This window comes from Paroedura picta, chromosome 15 (genome assembly GCF_049243985.1).
Source record: "Paroedura picta isolate Pp20150507F chromosome 15, Ppicta_v3.0, whole genome shotgun sequence".
Taxonomy (NCBI): Eukaryota; Metazoa; Chordata; class Lepidosauria; order Squamata; family Gekkonidae; genus Paroedura; species Paroedura picta.
This window is the reverse complement of record NC_135383.1, coordinates 18,042,147-18,067,519: the sequence shown is the minus strand read 5'-3', so window position 1 is coordinate 18,067,519 and position 25,373 is coordinate 18,042,147. Positions and strand designations below refer to the sequence as shown.

The 25,373-nt window shown below is 49.3% G+C and overlaps 1 protein-coding gene across 3 annotated transcripts in view; it reads right to left on the bottom strand.

The window, feature by feature from the left end:
* Positions 1-25,373, bottom strand: part of ABR (ABR activator of RhoGEF and GTPase) — a 131,224-nt gene that overhangs the window by 79,619 nt on the left and 26,232 nt on the right. For all 3 annotated transcript variants that reach the window (XM_077311828.1, XM_077311830.1, XM_077311829.1), the window contains exon 2: positions 3,324-3,520. In XM_077311828.1, the coding sequence (XP_077167943.1) occupies positions 3,324-3,520 (197 nt within the window). The remainder of the gene's footprint in view (positions 1-3,323; positions 3,521-25,373) is intronic.

The following is a 25,373-nucleotide window of genomic DNA, read 5'->3' as shown; positions in this document are numbered from 1 at the left end:
GTGGCTTACACTTGCCTTCCCTTCCTCTCCCCACAACTGCCTTGGGAGGCAGTTAGGGCTGCAAGAGTCCCAAGAGAACTGGGAGTGGCCCAAGGTCACCCAGCAAGCTTTGCATGGGGGGATGGGGAAACAAAGCTGGTTCTCCAGAATCCCCACTCGTAACCACTACACCATGTTGGCTCTCACTGGCTGGGAATTTCAACAGTTAAAAAATATTGACCAGTCAAATATTGTCAGATGTTGGCATATTTTTAAAGCATTTGCAATAACAGAACCTCACAAAAAGGGAAGACGGGGCAATCCCCAACATGACTGAGAGTGACACAAACTACAAAAAAACCCCAAATCCAGTGGACTCTTATTGGAAACAATGGAAATAGCTCTTTTGTATTTATTTTAGCAAGTTGCGGCTTTTCACATGCATCTTTACTTCCTGGCAATTAACCTCCTCCCCACTCTCTCTCTACCTGTATGTAACGCTTGAGGATATTCTGTTTCACTGTATCTGACAAAGTGTGCATGCACACCAAGGCTTATACCTTGCATTAAAAGGTCCCACTGGACCCAAATTTTGTTCAGCTTTTAACAAAGTTACACCAGGAGTAAAACCAGTTTCGATTGAGATGAAGGCGGGGTGAAAATTGGTAGTAGAAACATTAATGATCTGAGGGAGGACCTGAAAACAGGGAGGACCTGAATCAGCGGCTGAAATGCCAACGCAGGATGACAGCCGGACATCAAGACGATGAACACAACGACTACCGGGGAATTACACAACGTCAAGGCTGAGGATGAAAAAATCAAAATTATTTAATAATTTCTATTCCTCGGCTCCCACCCAAAGGGAGACTGTGACCAAGAAATCAGAACAGGAAGGAGAAGCCATGAAGGAGCGGGAAAAGGGTTTTAAGTGTAGGAATTTGTCATACCAGTGTCCTCCTTGATATGTACGGGTGGGATAGTTGGACAGTGAAGATTCATTTGAAATGTGGGAGTGGAGGAACGTTTTGCAGATACTGTGGGCCACCAAAACGACAAACCAGTCAGTTCTAGATCCAATCAGGCCTGCTCTTCCCCAGAACAGAAGAAGAAGAAGAAGAAGAAGAAGAAGAAGAAGAAGAAGAAGAAGAAGAAGAAGAAGAAGAAGAGTTGGTTCTTATATGCTGCTTTTCTCTACCCGAAGGAGGCTCAAAGCGGCTTACAGTCGCCTTCCCTTTCCTCTCCCCACAACAGACACCCTGTGAGGTGGGTGAGGCTGAGAGAGCCGATATTCCTGCTCGGTCACAACAGTTTTATCAGTGCCATGGCGAGCCCAAGGTCACCCAGCTGGCAATCCCTTCCATACTTTGCTCCAACCATAATGCTTCAATTCTTCCATTTCCAGCTAATGCCCCATAGCTGACCACTGACGGTGTTTGTCTAGGGGGGAACTAGGAAAGTGACTGCCGGAAGAGCTCTGTCTTACAGGCCCTGCAGAATCAGGACCCTCAGCTCTTCTTGGAGCTCATTCCACCAGGTGGGGGCCAGGACCAAGAAGTCCCTGGGTCAAGGCCAGATGTACTTCCCGGGGCCCTGGGATAACCAGCAGATTCATACCTGCAGAGAAGAGGGCCCTGCGGGGGGGCATAGTGAGATAAGCAGTCCTGAAGATAGGTGGGACTGTATTTATGTTATGTTATGTAGCATAGCCAGAAGATCCGAAGTAGGGTTGGCGTCCGAAGCGGCCGTTCGTGCCCGAAGCAGCCAGTGCTCTGGTGCAGTGGAGAGGGGAGGTATAGGAGCCGGTGCGCCCACACGCAAGCGCAGAGCTCTGTGCCTGCATGTGTGTGCCTGCTGGTGCGCTGGCTCCTCCCCTCCTCTCCCTCCCCCACGGCACTGGCTGCTTCCTGCCTCTGTATCAAGACCTCTAGCATTCCTTGGAGGAACTCCCACCCAAATCCTTGGGGGTCTCCCATCCAAATATCAGCCAGGGTCAGCCCTGCTTAGCTTCAGAGATCTTACAGTATCGGGCTTGGCTGGGATTTCCAGGTCCGGGCTCCCCTACTAACAAAGAACACCCCAATGACAGCGAACAGGGCAGCAGCCATGAAATCTGTAATGGATTTATCAATCACCCAGGCCCAAAACGCTTGCTGGGCTTCCACCCCTAGTGGTCATGGGGGGAACAAAACTTATATTTATGGCAGCATCTGAAAGCATGTTGCCACACTGATGCCACCTGGTGGGCAGTGAGGGGAAGGTACCAAGAAGAGACCTCTAGCTGAGATCCGCATGACTCTTGCAGCTAAGAGAAATCAGTCCTGAAAGGGAACTTTTGGGGCCCAGTTCTCAAAAGCGGCTGTGATCAGGGGAACAGCAGACTGAGCAGAGATGTGCTGGGGATGGGTTGCGTCACTCACAGTGAAATGCATAAAACTGAAACAGAGCCCTTAACACAGAACACTGGAAAGAATGACAAAAGTTTGCTGCAGCAGACAACAGACTTTGCAATCAGTTCTACTACAACAGCACTGCAGGAAAGGCCAAGGGGATAACACAGCTTGTGCAATCCCTGGCTAGCCTTTGGAAGCCGGGGGAAAGGCAGTCGGGAGCCCCTTCCCAGCATGACCCCTCTGAGCCTGTCACAACTGAATCAGATTTATTTAGAAGTATCAAGACCCTGGTATGCGCCATCCCAATATCTTCACAGCAGCCCTGCCGGATCAGACCCAAGGTCTACCTCACCCTGCACTCAGTGGCCCAAGAGATCCACAGCAAATGCACAAAGCTTCCCCAGTTGCCTCCTAGCAACTGGCATCCAGAGGTATAGTGCCTCTGAATTGGGAGGTTCCCTCTAGCCGTCATGGATAGCATCCATGGGGGGGGGGGAGCTAAAGCAGAAAAAACATTATCAGAAGATGAAATGAAGAACTAGACACATTAAGTTTTGCAGCATGTTTACTTGGGCTTTTGTTCTGTTTTGCTACGAAGTCACAGCTTACTTATGGGGACCCTGCAGGGTTTTCAAGGCAAGAGAGGAGGGTCCGGCCGCCAGGCAAGAACGTTTGGTGGTGGTTTGCTATTTCCGGTTTCTCACACTCAAACGTCAAACATTAAAATGCTCTGTGGCTCCCCCATCTCGCTCTCCCCCCCCAGGATAAAACACACGGCTTAGTTTATAAAATATCTGCTGCGCTAAAGCTAGGTAGGTAGTAGCACTGGCCTACCTTGCAGGGATGCTGCGACAGTACTGCTAGTGCCCAATAGCCACTTGGGCAGACTACAGAAATGTTAAGCCTTCTTTTTAGATGCCCAAGACCCCGCAGGTATCGGCCACCCCTTACCGCAATGTCGGGCTCGTCGGGAGCTGTGGGAGAAATGCCATTGTTGCCGCCGCCACCGTCTTCTTGGACACGAGCGCTGAGCTGGGGGGACATGGTGGGCGATTCATCAATGTACGGCATGGTCTCAGAGCCCCCGGGAGGCACTTTGGGCTCCTCGTTGCCCTCGGCATCGTAATCCTCCGTGCCGTAGTTAAAATCTGTCAAGGGGAACCAGAGATGCCCAATCAGAGCTGGCAAGCAACAAAGCCTGGATCGTCATAGGAGAGATGCGGCTGCCGTGGAAACATCTGCTTCCCGCCCCTGTAGTGGCATGTCTTGCTCACTGCGCCTTCTAGCCACTGACTTTTAAAAACCGCCGTGGGAGGGGCTGTGATGTCACTTCCTGATGTCCTCCCCTTCCTGAGCCGGAAGCCCTTTATAGCGTCGACAGGAAGCGGATGACGACTGGTCAAAAAGGAGTATTCTCCTAATTCAGGCTGATGTGGGCACCGCTGAATTCTCACACAAATACTCTGCATGTCGAAAAATAACATGTCGCAGGGGTGGCCAGACTGTGGCTCTCCAGATATTAATGGACTACAATTCCCAGGAATCCCTACTGGCATGGTGCCGACAGGGGCTCGTGGGAACTGTAGTCTATGGGCATCTGGAGAGCCACACTGGCCAGCCCTGGAACATTTAAGAACATGCTTCCTTATTCGCACGGCTGAAAGAGCTGGAGGGGAGGCAGTCCTTCCTAAGAAGAAGCAAGCTGCCATTTCTTTTTGCCTGTTTTGTTTTCACACGTTATCATTGTGAACTGTTTCTACCTGCTGGTTTTCATAGCTGACATACATGATTCATTTATATCACTGACACGTGTCACATATTTTTATACTACACACATAATGGCTAAGTGATGTACCATCAACACAGAAAACTCTGCATAAGATTCAACAACTGGAAATGGAAAACAATGTACAAAGGAAGTTTGGGGGGGTTCAATCCACTCAAGAAAAAACAAAGTTGAGACAGGGATTGATTTATTGAGCCAAAAAAACAACAACATTGGCTTCCACTTCTCCTTTGTCTTTCAAAATATACCAAGAAGTGGTGTCAAAATTTCAGCTGGCCATAGTAACCAAACACAGTGTGTGTGTTTGTGTGTGTGTGTTTGTGTGTGTGTGTTTGTGTGTGTGTGATTATCGCAGATTAATAAGCAGCCTTGTAAACCCAGCACTTAAAACACTATGGATCTGGATCAACCAGAGAGGGGAAACAAACCTTTTCCTCATTGCTTTTGTTGGGGAACTATTTTTTGCTGAAAAACCTGATCGACCGGATCAACTTTTTAAAGAGGCATTTCTCGGTGGAAGAGCATTCCAAAACAGGAGCAGAGTGGAAATGGGAAGGCAAAAGGCAAGGGGGAAAAAACAAATAATCGCAGGAAAAAGCACAGCAGGAACAGGAAAGAACATTAAACATATGCCCCACTGGAACATACATATGCCTTCTTGAACTGGCACACGTTCTAGCATGACGCATGGAACACACCCAGAGTTGTGTCAAGGAATGGACAGTGCAAACATAAGATGGGCAGACCCGTGGCAGGCACATGCCGGACTGAAACACTGAGAGCCTCCCAGCCACATTACTCCGTACCCAGTCAAGTGTGTTCCACCCCCCGCCCCCCTTGCTTGGCCTGACACACTTCCCCACATTTGCTGATTAACCACGCATCTTTGAGCTCAGTGGAACCCTCGAATGCGCAGGCCAGCTGCCGGCGCCACAGACAGGAACCAGAGAATAGCACGGCATCTTGAAGCAGCCTTCTCGGATGGGGGAAAGGGGGGGGTGCCTTCCCCCAGGCTGGAAGTGGGACAGGGATATGATCAGAAATGTGCATGCTGGTGGGGGCGGGGGGAGAGGGATAGACCAGACTGTCTCAGCATCATCCCAATGCTGCAGGTTGCAGGAACGGTGCCAATTTAGCACATATCTATCATGCATCAAAAAGCCAAATATCACCCATGTAGGACAAATGCACAGCTCCATCAGCCACACAGAACACTCGCCCAGCCCCGTTGGTAGAAGAATGTTATTGGGGGGAGGAGGGACCCATGGACTCAAGACTCTGCAATTTAACAAATATCCGCGCTTGGTCATAAAAGCAGCCAGTGGACATAAAAAGTCGGAAATGGCCTCTGCCGCTCACCGCCCATCCCTCCCCTTGCTATGCCCACACTGGCTGGCCGACCCCCCTCCAGCATGCACACACACCTCCTTATCCCCCCACACCCATATGCAGCAGTGGGGGGGGGGGCTTAGCCAGTGTGGGGAGGGACGAGCCGAAAGGCAGAGACAGAACAAGCAGACCAGAAAAAAACAAGGCAGAGATGGGGGAGGAAGAAGAGGAAGGGGCAAGCCAGAACACACACACACACAAACAATTCCTTGCTTCTGCAGCATGTATTTTCTATAATTGATCAACCCATGTGTCCTGTGCTGGGAAAGACGACAGGCAGAGATGACCTAAATGTCGGCCCTTGGCCTTGCCCTTCCTCCAGCCCGGCACTTTAAACAAAGCAGTTCAGTCGTAAATCAACAAGGGCTGGATCTAGACCAGAAAGGCCCACACTGGATAACGAGAAGCCTAAGTTTAACCGAACCTACTATAAAGGGCTGTTGTGAAACTATAGTGGCAGGCAGGGACCACATACACCACCCCAGGGTCCTTGGAGGAAGAGAAGAATTAGAGTTTAAACAGAGGGGCTTTTCATGGCCCCCTCTCTGTGGAATGGGCTCCTCTGAAGAAGGGAGGAGAGCAGAGTTACTGCCCTCCAGGTGGAGCTTGGAGTTCTCTTGGAATTGTAACTCACCTGAATGCAAAAGGGGTGGAGGGTGGAATCAAAGGTTTTTCCATCTCCCCAAAGCCTTCCCCTTCCCAAGCTCCACCTTTAAAATCAACAGCTTGGAGGTGGCAACCCTATGGATGGCGTTGGGGGAAAGGATGGAGGAAAACTCTTTAAAAATGAGTTCCGAGGAAATTCTTGCCCTTTTGCACGTGACAAAATCCACACTCCCCAGGTCGCAGGGAAATAAGGACCAATTATTTGCATTACAGCTCCTTGGTGGACGAAGCAGGGTAATCAGATGCAAATACCAATAAGGAAAAGCGGGCAGACCAGCAGGCTAAGCTCCTGGATCCCGAGGGGCTTTTATTGGCTGCGTTCCATCCTCCAGCTATCTGCTTTCTTGGACTCAGGCAACTGGATGAAGCTAATCTACGTTCTTGGAACCTTACAGATAGACTACTGTAATAAGCTGTACGTTGGGCGGCCCTTGAAGACAACGCAGAAGTGACAGCTTGTTCCAAATGCTGCAGAAAGAGTTATTATCGGGGCTAGCCTATCTTAACAATCTATATTCGCTGCCAAGTTTGTTTCTGAGTTCATGGTGTTTTAAAGCCTTCATGGCCTCCGTGTTGGAGCGAATGATTCAGCATGCCTGAAAGGGGGAGGGGGCAGCACTACGTCACTCTACACTGTGTGTAGGTGTCATCTCCATGAATGAGATGCCTCTCTTTGTCTTAACCTGGGAGCAGCACTCTGATCACTTCTCCTCGCTCCCTTTGTCCTTTCACTCCTTGCACATGGCCTTCCACGGAGACACATCTCCCTGCAAGCCTCTTCTGTAGAAACAACACCCTCATCCTCTTCTACACATGATGTTGGGTAAAGGTAAAGGTAAAGGTATCCCCTGTGCAAGCACCGAGTCATGTCTGACCCTTGGGGTGACGCCCTCTAGCGTTTTCATGGCAGACTCAATACGGGGTGGTTTGCCAGTGCCTTCCCCAGTCATTATCCTTTACCCCCCAGCAAGCTGGGTCCTCATTTTACCGACCTCAGAAGGATGGAAGGCTGAGTCAACCTTGAGCCGGCTGCTGGGATCGAACTCCCAACCTCATGGGCAAAGCTTTCAGGCGGCTGCCTTACCACTCTGTGCCACAAGATGTTGGGTAAACTGGCCATTTATGACAGGGGAAGTCCTCTTCCCATTAGGCTTCTCTCTCTTCTTTGGCCTGCCACCTGAATGTCAACTGGATTTATGCAAGTTTACCTCTTTTTGAGATGTACTTCTTGGGGACAGAGCAATTATGGTAGGCTTGGTCAGTGCTGAAAGGAAACCGGGCCGACAAAGAACACAGCAGTTAGATATGAGCAAAATGGACACCGGCCAGAACATGACGCAACTAAAAGAAGCTGTGTGAGATCGGAAACCGTGGCGACAGTTGAGCGCCAAGAGTCAGACACGACTGAATGGTTGACAGCAGCAGCTTCTTGGGGGATTTATTTACTGCACTGAGTGTGATGTTTCTGTGACTGCACAAACAATAACCAGACACCCCAATGCTAGGATGTCCATATCAGAAGGGCAGTGTGCCAGGACCAGGCATTTGGCGACCACCTTCAAGTCCAAAATCCGTAAACTCAATCCCAAATTGACTGAGGGATTCATCACATTAATAAATTTGATGCAAGCAAAACCTGTTTTCTGACTCTGTTACAGCCCAACACTGACCTCTGTGGCCTGAGCACCAACAAACACCGGCCCTGCCCACACCTTGCAACTCCAGACGCAACCGCTCCCCTGAGACCTTTCCTTTCACACCCCGATCCGGGGCCTGGCGCCAGCCTTCTCCCCTGATCCCCATTATGACAGGCGCCTCCTTTCCCCTGCTGCCCTCCTGTGACGGTGCCAGCCCCCCACCCATCGTGATCCCACGCACCACTCCTGTTGCTATTGACTTGAGCCTGTGCTGTTGCCCTGGCAACCGTCTCCCGCTGCATCCCACGACGCAATTTCTGCAGCTGGAGACCGTGCGGGTACCCGCTGGCAGGGGTAGGATGAAGTGTCTGTCCCCACCCCTTAAGGAGCTGGTGGGGGGAGGGAAGCTGCAGGGTGCCACATTCCCACCCACCCCAGATCCTGGGCAGGAGGAGGGACATCTGTCTCCCTTCCTGTGCACCAAGCTCAGAGGGGGCTGGCTGAGCTCCGGAATTCAGGCTGGGTCAGTTCGGGTCTGCTAGCAATCTCCCCAAATGACTCCGATCTAGGGAGAAAAGCCAAGGGAGAGAGTGGGGACAGGAGAGCCATCCTAAGCTGACTAAGGGGCTAAGGAAGCACAGGTGTGGTGCAGCAGTCCCATAAATCCTGTGGGGCACAAACGGCTCGGCAACCCTCCCACCCATCTTGTTACCTGTCATGATGTTACCTGTATCCTTTTTCTTGTTCCATGTAAACCGCCCTGAGCCTTCGTGAAGGGCGGTATATAAATACACTAAATAAATAAATAAATAAATCTTCTGGCCTTGCAACTCTTTTGGTCTCTGCTCAAAGCCAGGTGATGTAAAGTCAAAGAGCTTAGGTTTCAGGGGCTTTTGGAGGGGGGGGGGCACCGAATCACAGCCCCCTGACCTAGATAGTCCAGACAAGCCCAACCCTGTCAGATCTCAGAAGCTAAGCAAGATCGACACTGGCAAATATTTGGATGGGAGACCTCTAAGGAGCATTAGGGGTCATGATAGGGAGGTGAGCAATGGCAAACCAACTCTAAGGGCTCGTGCCTGGCAGCCAGCCAATCTTAGGATCTCCTGCCAATATTACACTCAGGCCATAGGAAAAAGAGAGTCCCAGCAGACTTGGGGTGACCTTGTGGGACTTTCAAGGCAAGTAGAAGAAGAGCTGGGGTTATGTACCCTGCTTTTCACTTCCAGAAGGAGTCCCAAAGTGGCTGACGATCGCCTACCTTTCTTCCCCCCCACAACAGCCACCCTGTGAGGGAGGTGAGACTGAGAGAGCACTGAGAGAACTGGGACTGGCCCAAGGTCACCCAGCAGGTCTCATGTGTCTCAAAGGGGCTTACAATTGCCTGCCCTTCCTCTCCCTACACCCTGTGAGGTAGGTGGGGCTGAGAGAGCTCTGAGAGATCTGTGACTGAATGTCACCCAGCTGGCTGCATGGGGGGGGGGAAGAAGGAGGAGGGATCAAACCTGGTTCTTCAAATTAGAGGCCATTGCTCTAGAGGTGGTTTGCTCTTGCCTCCCTTTTCTTGATGCTCTTCCTGGTCTCGACCATAGGCCTGGCGAAACAGCTCTGCCTTCCAGGCTCTGCAAAACTGGTCAGGGTCCCAAAGGGCCATGATCCTTTTCGGCAGAACATTCTACCAAGCCGTGGCCAAGGCTGAAAAGGTTTTGATCAGATGACCTCAACGCCCTTTGGCCCTTGGCACTGCTGCAGTGTTGAGAACCAACCAAACCAAGGCAGTCCCACAGATATGCCGGTCCCAGACTGTATAGGGCTTTAAAGGTTAACACCAGGGGTAGTCAAACTGCGGCCCTCCAGATGTCCACGGACTACAATTCCCAGAAGCCCCTGCCAGCATTCGCTGGCAGGGGCTTCTGGGAATTGTAGTCCGTGGACATCTGGAGGGCCGCAGTTTGACTACCCCTGGTTAACACCAAAACCTTGAGTCTGATCCAGTCTCCAATCTGGAGCCAATGTGGGTGGGAGAGCTCTGGTGTCATATGTGCTCTCCACTGGGTCCCTGTGAAGGTCCGAGCCATTGCATTTTGAGGGTCCCAATTGCCACAGGCTCCTGAGAAGTCTGGAGGAAACCTGGAATAGCCCACCTAATTCGGTCAGGAAGCAATCTTTGGTCTTCGCAGGGCAAGCTGATCCACAGCACGTGAGGCACGCAAAATTGTGGCATGGAGCCATTTGGTAACTTGCTAACTATATCCTAATTACAAGTTCAAGGCGAGCTAGTAGATGCCTCTTTCCTTAACGCTCCACGGGAGACGAAGGCACAGCAAGGAGACTCATTCCAAATGCAAGCAAAAAAATAATAATTCAAAAGCAAGAATGCAAAACGCATTTCAGCCCCTTCCCCTGAGAGTTCCCCCCCTTACTTCCATAGCTAGATTTCTTTCCCTTTCTGCCTTGCTCCTTCGACTTGTGTCCTATTTATTCCTGCCATCTCTACCCACCTGACCCAGTCCCCAACCTCAGGCAAGCACAACTGTCTTCAGAGGCTGAACAAACCTCCTTTGTCATTAGCATGCAGCTCAGGAACGGAGTTCAAAAGCAGGGGAGGGGAGTGCCTCTGTGCATGCAGCAGCTTCCACTGCTCAGCTGAAGTTCAAGTGATTCCAAAGAGCAGGGGGGAGAAGAACAGAGAAAGGAGGAGAGTCCCTCGCATTAATTTGCCGCTTGTGTACCGAGCTCTAAGATCTAGAAAATTCGTTTGCAAACTGAACCAGGGAGGCAGAAGCTGAAGAATTAGAGCAGAAAGCTCTGAGAAAGGGAAGGCAATGCTGCCTTGAAGGATGGTGGAGTCTCCTTGTTGGAGGATTTTGGGAGGAGACTGGATGAGCACCTGTCAGGAGGGTGTGATTTTTAAGTTCCCAAGAAGGGGGGGGGGGGGCTGGACGGAATGGCCCTTGGTACTCTCGTCTGCTCTGTGTGATTCAGAATGGGATAAAGAGGACAGGGAACAAGTGGAGTTCTCCCTCTGGACAAGCCATCTCCTGTGGCAAGTCAGCTGGGGGGGGGGAGCTCAGGTCTGGGCTCAACTTGGGAACAAGGTCATGTCCCTTTGTGGTCCTTTCAGGGCTGCTGTACCTTTTCACAACAGTCTGACCGGCCAGCGTTGAACAGCCACCATTAAGAAGAAGAAGAAGAAGAAGAGTTGGTTCTTATATGCCGCTTTTCCCTACCTGAAGGAGGCTCAAAGCGGCTTACAGTCGCCTTCCCATTCCTCTCCCCACAACAGACACCCTGTGGGGTGGGTGAGGCTGAGAGAGCCCTGATATCACTGCCTGGTCAGAACAGTTTTATCAGTGCTGTGGCGAGCCCAAGGTCACCCAGCTGGTTGCATGTGGGGGAGCGCAGAATCGAACCTGGCATGCCAGATTACAAGTCGGCACTCCTAACCACTACACCAAACTGGCTCTCCAGTAAAAAAATAAAGCCAGAGTTTCAGTGCCACGATGGGAAAAACAGCAGCTGTTGAATCCCTGCCAGTGAGGAAGCTAATAAAAGAGACAGAAGCCAAGGAGGAGGGAAAGGGGGAAACTGACTTTACGAAGGACAGGATTCAGTGGGACAGGCTGAACGACGGCCAAAAGGCATGCTTCCTACCAGAAACCTCCATATTCAGAGGCAGTTTACCTTCAAATACCAGCGGCTGGGAGTAAACAGCAGGGGAGACCTAGCTTGCAGACTGCTTTACAGGGTGTGCGAATAAGTATATATAAAGTCCCTGTTCTCAAGGAGCCTACAATCTAAAGAAAACTCTCCCCCTCCTTTTCTCACACCAAGGACGCATGATGCCACTGCACCAAAAAAGTTGCCGTATCTTGAATTGGTTTAATAATAATCCGACAGTTTTGAATCCTGAAGCAATTAAGTGATGATAGGAATTTCCTTTCTGCTTTCTACAAACATTACTCTGGATCGACTTTCTCCAAAAGAAGTGCCGTTCAAATGTATTCGGCAACGTTTATTACCCAGGTAGTACATTATCCGAGGCCAGGGACATAAGGGAAGCCACTGCATGGACGGCAAAATTAAAACAGCTCCAAAATCTTCTCCAAAATAAGGGCAGCTTCAGAGGGGAGCCATCTCAGTCTGCAGTAAAACAGAACTGAGTCCAGTAAATCCTTGGAGACCCCTAAGATTTGGGGAGTAGGAGCTTTCAAGAGTCAAAGCACGTATAAAACAGGGACAGCGAATCTCCAGATAACAAAAAATAAACACAGTCCCCCATAAACAGGGACAGTATAAAAATATGGAAACTAAGCACAATTTTTACAGAACACATTTCAATTCTAGCGGGTACCTGCATTGGACTGAAGCAACAGAACGAAGTCTGGGTCCGGTGGCATCTTTAAGACCAGAGAAGTTCTGTCCTGGGTGTAAGCTTCCATGTTTATCAAGCAGGCCACGGAGTTGTGGGCATCTGTTTTCTGACTGCTTTATCCCGTGGCCAGGAGAGATCCAAAATCCCACAAGACTATGAGGGTAGCATTTGTAATACAATGACTAACAGAGCCAGTTTTCCAAAAGTGTTCCCCATGACTGGGTGCCCACGTTCTTCTTCACTGAAGACAGAAGAGGGTGTGACTCAGTGGTATGGCATCTGCTTGGCATGCCGAGAGTCCCAGGTTCAATCCCTGGCACCTCCAGTTAAGGATAAGGCAGTGGGTGATGAGAAAGATCTTCTACTTGAGGCCCTGGAGAGCCAAGCTAGGTAGACTCTGGTCTGGTCCGATTCAATATAATCGATATCCTCAAACAGCAAGAGCACACAAACAGCCAAAAAGAAAAGACAGTTTGGCGGATCGGTAGATACTAGAAATACACCTCCTGCAGTTGCTTAGTTAATAGGTGAGATTCAAGCTGCAGCAAACCAGGGGCCATTGAGAACTTATTATGTCCTGATAGCTGGTTAATGCCGCTGAAGAAAGTTATGAAGCAGGCTTTGTTATCTCAGGATCCTGTTCAGCATCACAGAGAATTTCTCCTTTGGCTTTCAAGGGCTGAATAATAAACAGGACTTAGGATTTTTGATTGACATACCATAGTATTACTGCACTCATCTATGTACACACAAACCCTGCTGTAAGTTCAACAAAAGGCATCACTCCTTTTCCCTATCCCCTATCCCCAAGGCAGCACAGGTATCTCTGACTTGCTCCTGTCTGTCGAGCTTTTAAAACTTCAGACAGCCAGAACCTGCTGGCACTCTCCATATCTCAGAGTGGCAGGAAATCTGTGCTGATTTTCACAGGCCTAACAGCCAAGGGGTGTAGAATTTAGAGCAGTGACTCCTATGGCAGAACAGGCCTGCTCTGGCCTGCAGGCCCTGCTTCACCCAGCCCTACAAGGTTTTCCAACACCTGGAAAGGCTTTTATTTCTCTCTCAGGTAACCACTGCCACCACCTGACCTTTGTAAGGAACTGCCTGATGGAAGGATCAGGATTCCCAGTTTCCCTTCCCAGGTCGGCGCAGACCAGGAGACACCACAGGACCAGTATACTACCTTGTGTGCCACTGGGGGGTGGATAGCCACTTGCCAACTGCCAGGCATCCCCCGGTACTCTTTTTCCAATAGTGTATCCAAGACAGAGGAGATCTATGTGGTACAGAGAACCACTACCAGCATCAAGTTATAAAAAGAAATGTTCACAGGCATACTTTTAGCACAACACCAGGCAGAGCAAGGGTTCCCAAAGAAATATATAAAACCCAATTCCTCCGTCCCTTTCTCTAAACATACCCTACCAGATGTTAATGTATAGGACAGGCTCCTTATCTTGGATGTTAGAGGTCTCTACAGAGTTTCCATTACCTTGCGGCTTCCTTCAGCTGCCCAGACCAACACATCATCTGGGACCACTGTACTGACAGGACTGCCTCTTCTGCTGTAATCCCTCCAAGAGCACTCAGATCCAGAGAACAACAATTGCTCAGGATCCCTGAGCCAAAGGAAATTAAACTGGCCTTGACCAGAGCCAGGGCCTTTTCGGTCTTGGCTCCTGCATTCCCTGATGAGGTCAGGGCTCCCCAAGACCTGAAACAGTTCCAGAGAGCCTGCAAGACAGAGTTGTTCCTCCAGGCCAGGGGTGGGCAAACTGTGGCCTTCCAGATGTCCATGGACTACAATTCCCATGAGCCCCTGCCAGCATTCTCTTACCTGCCCTGAGCCAACTCGGAAGTGCGGGCTATAAAAATTATTAAATTATAAAAATGATTATATTATGGTTAATGGCCACCTCCTCCAGACCTCAGTTTTCTGTCTACTCTGAAGGACTCAGCACAAAACAGAGCTTCCATTTTGGTCCCCTAAGTTTTATCATCTCTCTTTTCCCCACCCCGCTGACAGCGGCTTCTGGTGAGCCGGGCTTGATTCCCCACTCCTCCACCTGCAGCCAGCTGGTTGACTTTGGGCTAGTCATGGTTCAGTTAGAGCTGTTCTGACCGAGCGGCAATATCAGGGCTCCCTCAGCCTCACCTACCCCACAGGGTGTCTGTTGTGGGGAGAGGAAAGGGAAGGCAATTGTAAGCCGCTTTGAGACTCTTGATAAAGAGTCATATAAAAGCTAATTCTTCTTCTTCAGGTAAGGATAGGTCAAAGAGATTTTTCCTGGGGATCTCCAATTCCTTCCTTCCTGAAGTCTTTCTAATATTTAATACCTAATCTCTGTTCCCTGCTTGAAGGGGGGGGGCGCTTGACCATCCCATTACCTTGATCCATTAGCGTTTCTACGAAGGTGGGTTGAAGTAATTCTGGAGAGCAACTGAACTGACCTTCCCCCTTTCTGCCCATTCTCCAGGGAGGACTTTTAAAAACACAAAGTGAAGGTTTTGCTCAATGCAGCTTCCAAAGGAGAAAAAAACACTTCTTCACAGATCCCTAACTGGGTACTGCACTGAGTAAGAAACAATGAATGGACACCTGGGAGACAGCAGGAATTTACCTTCAATTGATTCAGCGTTTGGGGAGCTGTATCTCGGACCACCTGTCTGAGTTGTGATCGTGCTTATACTAGCCGACTTGGGTCCCTGCTGCTGAGGGCAGATTATTGGGGGAAGGAAGCCAGCTCAGCCTCGTGTCTCTTGCAGAGAAGCAACAGGCAACAGCCTCCAAGGACTGGTAATTCTACATTATGCTAGCATCTGGACCAATGGCATGAATCATTTGTACCTGGCAGAGAGCTATGCCATCATTATCCACTTCTAGCAGGAGCACAGTGACTCATGATGAGATGCACCATGCAGCCTCCTCCAAAGATGTGTGTTGTTAGTTTTATTACGGTCATAGACCAGCATAAGATGTGTGATGCTGCTGCTGCATATCAGCACTGGAAACAATTGAGTGATCCATTCCTACCTGCTGCTGGGATCGTATCTGATACATGTGCTGGGGGAGGATCTATCAAATCCTCCATTGTGTAATTTGGCTACAAAAGGCAGACATGAAAAGGGGGGGACACACTGTAGTAACACAGGATGAGCCACAGTGAGGAGGGACACTTAGAAGGGTGTTGGGGCTCAGTGGAGGAGCATCTGCTTGGCGTGCAGGAGATTCCAGGTTCAATCCACCTGGCAGTGGTGATTGGAAAGACCTCTGCCTGAGACCCTGGAGAGCCAGTCTGACTAGACAGGACTGGCTTTGAGGCACCAAAAGTCTGATTCAATATAAGGCAGTTTCATGGGTTCGTCTGCTTGGCACACAGGTGGTCCCTAGTTTAATCCTGCTGTCTCCAGTTCAAGCTTGTTGCAGTGGTTAAGAGTGGCGCTTCTCCCCACTCCTCCTCCACATGCAGCCAGCTGGGTGACCTTGGGCTAGTCACAGCATTGCAAAAAGCTGTTCTGACCCAGTAATAAAAGGGCCCTCTCAGCATCATCTACTTCACAAGGTGTCTGTTGTGGGGAGAGGAAAGGGAAGGTGATTGTAAGCCACTTTGAGACTCCTTCGGGTATTGAAAAGCGAGGTATAAAAACCAACTCCTCATCTTATTTATATCCTGCTTTCTTTCCCAGTTGGGACTCGGGCTTATAATATTGTTCTCCCTTCCTTTTGCCACAACAACCCTGTGAGATAGACCGTGATGAGAGATTGTGACGAGCCCATGGTCATCCAGCAAGCTTCCATGGCAGAAGTGGGCATTAAAACCCAGCAGGCATTCCCTACACATTCTGCTCTGCCACCCTGGCTCAGTTAAAAGGCTCTGGTAGTAGACGCTGTGAAAGATATCCCTACAGAAGACCCTGGCAAGCTACTGCCAGTCTGAGTGGACAACACAAAAACTGAAGGACCGACGTTCAGTTCAGTACAAGGCAGCTTCCTGTGTTGTGAAGGGTGTGTGTGTGTGTCTTCTAGCTCTTCTCCTTCACCATTTCTCCGACTGAAGATGTCCTCTGTTGGGGAAGGGGCAGATAAGCACAGTATGCATCTTTCTTTCCAACCTGAGACTCCTAATAGCCAAGGAGGGGCAAGGGCAGACTGGCCAGGTAAATTCCTAGGGTAGGTCATTGGTAGCCACTGGCAGCCAGACCTTGCACAGCCAAGCCCGGTCAATCACCCTGGTAGCCATTGCCGCTAACCTACAAGGACAACAGTGGTATTTTGAAGTAGATTTTCCTGTTTTGTACAAGAAAATCCAGCTGCAAAAGCAGGTATGGAATGGGCCCAGGACTGGCTGGATAGTTCTGGCTTACAGTGCCATGGGGGTCACTCAGCTAGGCTAGCTCCAGGGCCCCTTGAGCTTCCCTGTCTGCCAAGTGGGCAAGCCGTGCGAGGGGGGAAGAATCCACTCTTCCTTCACCAGCGTCATGGAACCAGTCAATACCCCACTCCCCCACCCCCATCCGTGGCTGACTTTGCAACTAAGTTCTATAGATCCCCTGAAGTCACACGTTGTTTGGCCCTAGAGAAACAGATCTCTTTGTTAATTCTGTCCCCTGCTCACTGTACAAGGTGGCCTTAATCCAAGCGTTGGGGGGGGGGACACACACCCTTCTCTGTGCCTCATGCACGATGATGGCAGTTTTCCAATTTGGCATGCTAAAGGTACAGGGATGTCAGGCATCACAGAGCATGTGAAACACACCAAAGAAGAACAAATCAACACACATAAGCGTCTCCTCTTTTCTGCTGCACCACAACGGTCCAAGTACACAGCCTCTTGGTGCATGCCACGCTCTCTTTCCTGGTGCCACGCACCCTGTCTCTAGCAGTGCCTGGCACTGTTCTTCAGAACCCAGACTAAGTGTCAAACCCAGATGGATCGATAACTCCCCAGAAAAGAAGAAGAAAAGAAGTAAAGGAAGTTGACACAGAAACCAGAGGAAAGAAAGGCAAACAAGTGACAGCACGGAGCACACGCCAGCCCTTTGGAGAAGGAAATTCCCACAGGCTTTGAGCCAAGAACAACTCCAAGGCAACAGGGCAGACCAGAGGAGACAAGAGACGAAATGGCAAAAGGGTTCCTTGCCTCTCCTGGCTGACAGACCAATTTTTCATTTTTATTTAATTCTTCTAACGTAAATTTATTGGCGGCTCTTCCAAAAATGGATTCAAGGTTCAAAGGCTGCCAATTGCCCTGGAGCAACAACAGCTGGAAGAGAAGGAAGTTTTTATACCCCGTTTTTTAAAGGTTCAAAGCAGCTCACAGTCACCTTCCCTTCCTCTCCCCACAACAGACACCCTGGGAGGTAGGTGGGGCTGCGAGAGCTCTGACAGAACTGAGACTGGCCCAAGGTCACCTAGCTGGTGAAAAGGGGGGAATCAATTCCAGATTAAAGGCCCCTGTTCCTAACCACTACACCAAGTTGGCTCTTTGGATGCCGTGTCCCTGTTGATGACCCTTCTGACCACTGTAGGGAAAAGGACGCTGGACTGTAGGCCGTCTCTGTTATCCAGCAGGAGTCTTCTGATGTTATTAGCCATGAATGTTAGAAATAGAAATCTTCTCATTTAGAGGCAGTCCGCCCTTTAGAAAGCACCCTCCCAAGGCAACAGCAAAGGACACAGTGCCCCTTTCTTCTGGGCCTTAGGTCAGCCTTCATGAGTGACAGAATGCTGCTCCGTGGGCCTGACCCAGCATCAGCAGAGTGGTCTTAGGTCCTTAAAAGCTCCGTTAGCAACAACAACAGCAGAGCCACAAAAATAATAAAATCATGGAACTTAGCCACAAAAGTTGCTGTCCTCAACACCAAAAAGAAAAATCCTTCACAGCTGTTGGAGGCCCTGAGTAGAGATCTGGATTTTCTTCCCTCCTTGGGATGGGCAATTCCATTGACATATATGAAGCTGCCTTACCCTGAACCAGATAATTGTCCATCAAGGTCAGTACTGTTTACCTAGACTCGCAGCAACCGAGCTACCATCTGACCCTTTGAGCTGAAGAATGCTGGGGATTGAACCTTGGACCTTCTGTATGCCAAGCAGAAGCTCTACCACTGAGCCATGGCCTCTCCCCAACTCCAGATTTTCAGAGCCACAACAAAGAAAGCTCCTTCTAAGAGCCAGCATCCTAACCTCATGTAAGGATAGGGCAAATATATCCAGCCAAAAATTCTATGACTTGACATAGAAACAAAACAGACCGAAAGTCTGGCTAGCCCTGAGAAGAGTCTACCTGTCTCCTTAAAGACTAGCAAGGAAAGGAATTCTATTATATGGGGCAGTTACAGAAAAGCCTCTGCTCCACTGGATGCCTGTTTGGGGCTCCTTGCTGCTTCTTAAGGAGTAGGAAGATGCACATGAGTAAAGATGCTCTCTTGGCTTAGGAACTGCTGTGGAGGAGGCTGAGTGCAAGGAACATCACTGCAGAGAAATTTCAGCTTGGTTTATAAAAATCTGGCCAGAGATGTGAACTTAAGAATTCCTGCCTCTTCACCCATAAGTCACAAGAATGAGCCGGACCTCAGATTCTATTGTGTTTTTGTTGCATTTACCAATGTTGTGAGCTGCTTTCAGTCCCTTGAAATAGTGGTCAATAAATGTTCTAAGCAGGTAGCTTTCCCAGTTTCAGGGAGAGCCAGTGTGGTGTGATGGTGAAGAAAGGCAGACTCAAACCTGGAGAGCCAAGTTTGATTCTCCACTCCTCCGTGTGAACCTTGGGTCAGTCATGGTTCGCAGAGCATTCTCATTGTCAACCGCTTTGAGATTCCTTAGGATAGCGGAGTATAAAATACAACTCTCCATGTTCTGATCATCCAAGAACGCGTTGGTTCCAAGTTGGTCCCAAACAAAGACCTGCCAACAAAGGGCTGCTTCTATAGAGGCGTAGAATTGGCTACAAGCCGTTCCTCTCTGCAGATGGCCTTTTACATGAAGGAACAGCTGATAGAAGTTCTCTCAGTAAGTGAGATGCCCCAACCCAGTGGTTCTCAACCTGTAGGTCGGGACCCCTTTGGGGGTCGAACAATCCTTTCGGTTGCGGCAGGGCAAGCAGCTCAGCCGGGGGGGGGGTGCCATCCACACAACAGCCTTGTGGGGTAGATCAAGAAAGCATTCGTCTGTCTGGAGCAGCGGAAAACAGCAAGATGGGCATGGTGGGACAAGAGCCAGAACTGAACTGAGAAACCCCAGAAAAAAACCCAATTTCTATACAATCCTGAACAATGGATCTTCACGCCGTTGACCAGTTTGGGTTTAATTTCTGTGAAAGAACACTTGCATAATCTTATGGTTGGGGGTCAACACAACATGAGGAACTATATTAAAGGGTCGCGGCATCAGGAAGATTGAGAACCACTGCCCTAACCAAACTGCTACACGCCTTGACCAGCTAATGAGGACCCAATTTTCTGGTCTAAGTTTCTACAACAAGGGTCTTGTCAGCATTGCTGAGGAACACCGGTGCCAAAACTATCTTTACAAGCTCCTGCAGGGTTACCATATTCTGAAAACCAAGAAAAGAGAACATATCTCCTGACTCAAGTAGGTAGCCATGTTGGTCTGAAGTAGCACAACAAAAATAGAGGCCAGTAGAACTTTTAAGACCAATAAAAGTTTATTCAAGGCGTGAGGTTTTGAGTGTAGGTTCTCTTCCTCAGACTAAAAACCCTGAGGAAGAGTGCATGCACTGGAAAGCTCACGCCATGAATAAATCTTTGTTGGTCTTAAAGATGCTATATCTTCCGAATGACTACTTCTTCGAGACTCCTTACGGGAGAGAAAAACAGGGTATAAAAATCCACTCTTCGTCATCATCTTACTGGATCTAAGGGGAGGGACGAGGCCAGACCATGAATTGACCCTTGCACCCTTTCTGATTTTGACCCCTGAAAGGCCGGAAGCAAAGTTCGAAAAGAACACCAGCAAACATTCACATTTTTTACTCAAAATCTATGAAAGGTCACCAAACCTGGAGGGGGAAAGAGATGAAGTGTTGAAATCCAAAGGCATGCCAGCATCTTTCAGCCCATTAAATTTCTGGCATGTGTCAAATGTGACATTATTGGGTAACTGCCCTGTTGACGGGGTGACTTCTGGCGGCTTTGGAGAATTCGGGTTATTCACTCCCAACAGCAAAGACTTGACATTCTTTGATGTTAACATCCTCTGATGTTAAATAAGTCCTCAAAGACCTGGTATACATTCAGCCAATATTCAGCCTCAGCATTTCTCAAAATGAAAGTTTTTATAAATAAAAAAAAAATAATTAAAAAAAAAAAGAAAGTTTCTTAGAACAAAATATCTCAGCTCTGATTAGGAAGAAGTATTACCTCTTGCGTACACCGGAAGCTGCCTTATATTGGACCAGACCATCTGTTCATCAAGGGCAGTATTTACTACTCAGACTGGAAGCAGCCCTCCAGGATCGCAGGCTGAGGAATTTCGCAATATCTACTAACTGATGTTTTTAACTGGAGGTGCCAGGATTGAACCTGGGACCTTCTACATGCCAAACAGAGGCTCTACCAGTGAGCCACAGTCCTCCCCTTGAGGAATATCTTGGTGGACAGTCTGTGTTTCTTTTTAAAGAAACATTCTCCCAGCCCTCGTAAGCAGAAAGGCAGAATTTGATAGTAAGAAGTATATGAATAAAAGAACCTAGTTTCATATATATTGCAGAGCTCAAAGTTTTACAACAACCCTGCAAGGAAAGCCTAACAACAATCTTGCAAGGAAAGTTGAACCTATTATTGAAATTTTTGTAGTTTTTTATAAAAGGTTATTATTTAAGCAAACTCTAAATGGAATACCAAATTATAATTTTTGGGGGGGTTAGGTTTTGGATTTTGTTTATATTCGACCTGTTTTACATGTTATACATTTAATACAGACACTGGCATCGAGAAACCAGTTCAGACGGAGTGTTTTTCAGCCATTGTTTTGAATAAACAGTCACACTTACCACAGTTTATTTGAAAACCACAATTCAGTGTTTTTTTTCCCCTTGGTTAGGCCTCAGAAGGTAAGCAGGGCAGGCCCTGGTTAGCGCTTGGAGGGCAAACCACCAAGAGTTCTGCTTGTAGAAGCACACAGTGGCAAATTACTTCCGAATGCCGAATGCCTTAAAAATCCTATGAGGCCACCGTAACTCGGCTGCAGCCTGACGGCCTGTTCCACCACCAATGTTGCCCCGCTCATGAGTCTAGAGAGCAATTTTGGAGGAGCTTGGTGGCCCTAGTTACAATTCCTGTGCGCACACACACACACACACACAGTTCCATAGCTCTCTTTTCTACTTCTGTATTTGCCCCATTCTGCAGTCAAGATAGGGTTTCACTCAAATGCCACAGGACTTCTACATCTCAGCTTCCTGGTAGTTCAGAATTCCAACTTCAGAATTTTGCAAGAAGAAAGTTGCCAGGAACAAATGTATTTCAGTTGCAGCATCGCCCTCGGCAGGATGAGAAAAGTCTTAGTGGCCTACCTCGCAGGGTTTTCCCCACTGAATCAGGGAAGCTGACACAGATATTGCTGTGCTGCAACACCACCAAGTTGCAGGTGCTTTTACTCCTGCTGCTTGTATATGCCACACTTATAATATCAGGCAGTTTGGTTTCTATAACCTGAAACTGTGGGATTAAAATTATTCCAGAAGAATTTTCAAACCTAGCTGGTTAATGCCACCCACCCACAGCACGGGGTAATACTTAAATCACAATACAATTTTATAAATCATCGCAGCAATCCTTGAAGAAATTAAGCAGCCCTAGACCAGGGGTGGCCAAACAGTGGCTCTCCAGAGGTCCATGGACTACAATTCCCACGAGCCCCTGGGGTTCATGGGAATTGTAGTCCATGGACTTCTGGAGAGCCACTGTTTGGTCATCCCTGGCCTAGACCAAATTAGCTCACTGGCCTGCCGAATTTGCCCAGTGTTGCTGGCTCAGACTGGCCACAGCTGCCAACTGCCCCAAGAAGAGAAAGGACTTTCTCAGGTCATTCTGTCAATGGGAGACAACAGCCAGGTGGGCTGAGAAAGGCCTGACCTGACAGCTGCTTGGTTCACGCTCCAAGCAACAAAATAGCACCAGTTTTGCATTCAACTTTCCCCCACCACATCAAGGGACCAGGCTGGAGGGGAAGAAGCTCAAGACGCTAGCTGGCAATACAGGCCAGGGCACTGCTGCAGCCTGCGGCTCTCAAGAGTACACAGAACGGCCCAGCTTCCACAGGAACGGAGAGGTCTTGGTATAGTAGCCGATTCTTAAAGATCTGTAAAGCTCTCCTGCCTAGTTGCTTGAAACTAGGATGGGATTGGGCTATTCCATGAGCCTGCGGCAGAGGAAGAAGAGTGGATTTCTTTATACTCCACTTTTCACTACCTGAAGAAGTCCCAAAGCAGCTTACAAATATCTTTCCCTTTTTCCCCCAGAACAGACACTCTTGGTGGTAGATGGAGCTGAGGGAACACTGAGAGAACTGCTGTGCAAGAACAGCTCTAGGAGGAGGAGCCAGTATGAAGAAGAAGAGTTGGTTCTTATATGCCGCTTTTTCTCAAAAAAAAGGAGGCTCAAAACGGCTAAAAATCACCTTCCCTTCCCTCTCCCCTGTGATGGAGGTGAGTCTGAGAGAGCCCTGATATTCCTGCTGGATCAGAACAGCTTTATCAGTGCTGTGACTAGCCCGAGGCTACCCAGCTGGCTGCATGAGGAAGAGTGGGGAATCAAACCCGGTTCTCCAGATTAGAGTTCCCACTATACCATGCTGGTTCTCATCAGAAGAGAGTGGTCTCCCGAACAACCCCAGTCCAGCAAAATGTGGGTTTTTGAAAAAAAAAACTGTAACAGGATTAATGACCCCAGTTATAATTCTGCCAATGTAGAACAGACCCCAAGGTGCACCCACCGGAGAAAATTCTCTCTCCTTGAGCACTCCCAAAGGAGAAATAAGCGCAGACGCTCGAGAAAAGGGTTGCTCTTGCATCCACGAAAAGATCTCTTGCATTTCCAGAAGGCCGGTCTTGGAACTTAACATTCCAAAAGCAAAAGGTGTTGATTTAAACCTCCCTGCCAAAATCAGCATCCACAAGAGTTTGGAAATCACAGAATCAGACGTTTACATGGGAAGGGGGGTTCCATTGTTGTTCTGACCCAAATCAGTGGTTAACATTGGGCCTGCTTCAAATTAATGAAGGGCATGGTTAGCCCAGGCTAGTCTGATTGTGTCAGATCTTGAAAGCTAAGCAAGGTTGGTTCTGGCTTGTACTTGGATGGGAGACCATCAAGGAATCCCGAGGTCCAAGCAAGGAGGCAGGCAACGGCGAACCAACTGAACGTCTCTTGCCTTGAAACTCCAGGGGTGGCCAAACGGTAGCTTTCCTGATGCTCAAGGACTACAATTCCCATGAGCCCTTGCCACCATAGCCAATTGGCTGGGGCTCATGGGAATTTTAGTCCATGGACATCTGGAGAGCCACCGTTTGGCCACTCCTGCCGGTCATCATGAGTCACCATAGGTTTGTTTTTTTTAAGTGTTCTCCTGTTCTGATCTGGACAGCCCGACCTTGTCAGATCCTTGGATGCTAAGCAGGCTCAGCCTTGGTTAGTACCTGGGTTAGAAACCGCGGGTTGCTCTGCAGAGGAAGGCAATGCTAAACCACCTCTGCTGCCCAGAAACCCTCACAGGGTGACCATTAGTCAGCTCTGGCTTGACAGTGCTTCCCCCCACCACCAAGAGTTCCCCTCCCTTTCGGCCCTGGCTCAGTTGTGGAGCGAGGGAATAGCTCAGACCTCTCACCATCGCCCGTGAAGCCCAGCATGCACGAAACCAAAAGGATTTCACGACGCAGAACCCAGAACGACAAACGCGTGCTCTAAGGTGGGCACTGCCTGACTAAAGCAGACTGCACCGATGCGCCTTAAGAACACTGAGCCCGCATTGTACCAGCTGCTTCTTGTCTCCGTATGAGGACTGAATTCCAAAACCTTCACGTACAAGAAAATCAAAATATAATAATAATTTAAAAAACCCTTGCACGCATTCACGCACTTCCCCTCGCCAGCTCGTGAATCAAGTGATGGAAGTCCACAAGCAGACTGCTTCAGATCTTTTTAAACCAAATCTTTAGTCCTAATTTGGTGGGGAGGGGGAGAGACGAGAGAGCCATTTGGGGATGGCAGAAACAGAGATGGGGCTGGCTTTCCTGCTGAACAGCTCTGGAGCCCCTTCCTCCTCCTAAACACTTGTGGCTTCTCAGGGGGAATTTCTGCACTGGCTGCCAGAGTTATAAGCATTCTGTTTTCCCAACCAGAGCCAACAGAAGCGGCAGAAGGCCGGGCTCCAAGCTGCATCCAGTGAACCCCTCTCTGTATCTCCTCTCCGCTAAGTGGGATGGGAGCATCTGGTCCCCTGCAGGGCTGTCAAAGCATCCCAGAATCCCAATGCACAATGCAGGTGCCAACATTGGTGGGATCCCAATTAAATGCGGGGGGGGGGGCTTCCCTGAAGTTGACACCCTCCAAATATCAACCTAACCCCTCTGCCACAAGGGCTGCTTCACCACCCCATGCCACATCACACAAAAACACAAATGGGGGGGCTCACAGAAAAGACCGAATCTCCCGAGGCAGAGAAGATGCCAGCAGATTGGGAAGGGGGTGTCTCAGCCTGCTGTGCAGAGCTCAACACCTGCTGCCAGTCCTGTCCGCCACCTCATGCTTTAGGATCCCCCCCCCAGGCCAAGCCGTAGTGGTGGCAGGGGTGGTGGTGTTGGGAGTGAACCAGAGCCAGAGAGGAAAATTCATTAACCCATTTCCGTGCCAAGTCAAAGTACAGGAAAGGGAGAGGGAGCTGCATTTTAGGCAGGAGCAAAGCCTGATTTGGGGAGAGGGGATTCTCCCCCCAGTGGACAATTCCAGCCCCCCCCCCAAAAAAAACCCCACACAGCCACTATACGTTCCCCCTGGCGCTGCCTGTTGTCTTGGCGACATGGGTGAAGGCAGTTTTGCAGAGAGCATCACAAGGTTTATGTAACCTGCTCCTGACTCCCGTAAGCAGAGATCGGTCGGGGTGACACCACCCCTCCCTCTCCTTAGGG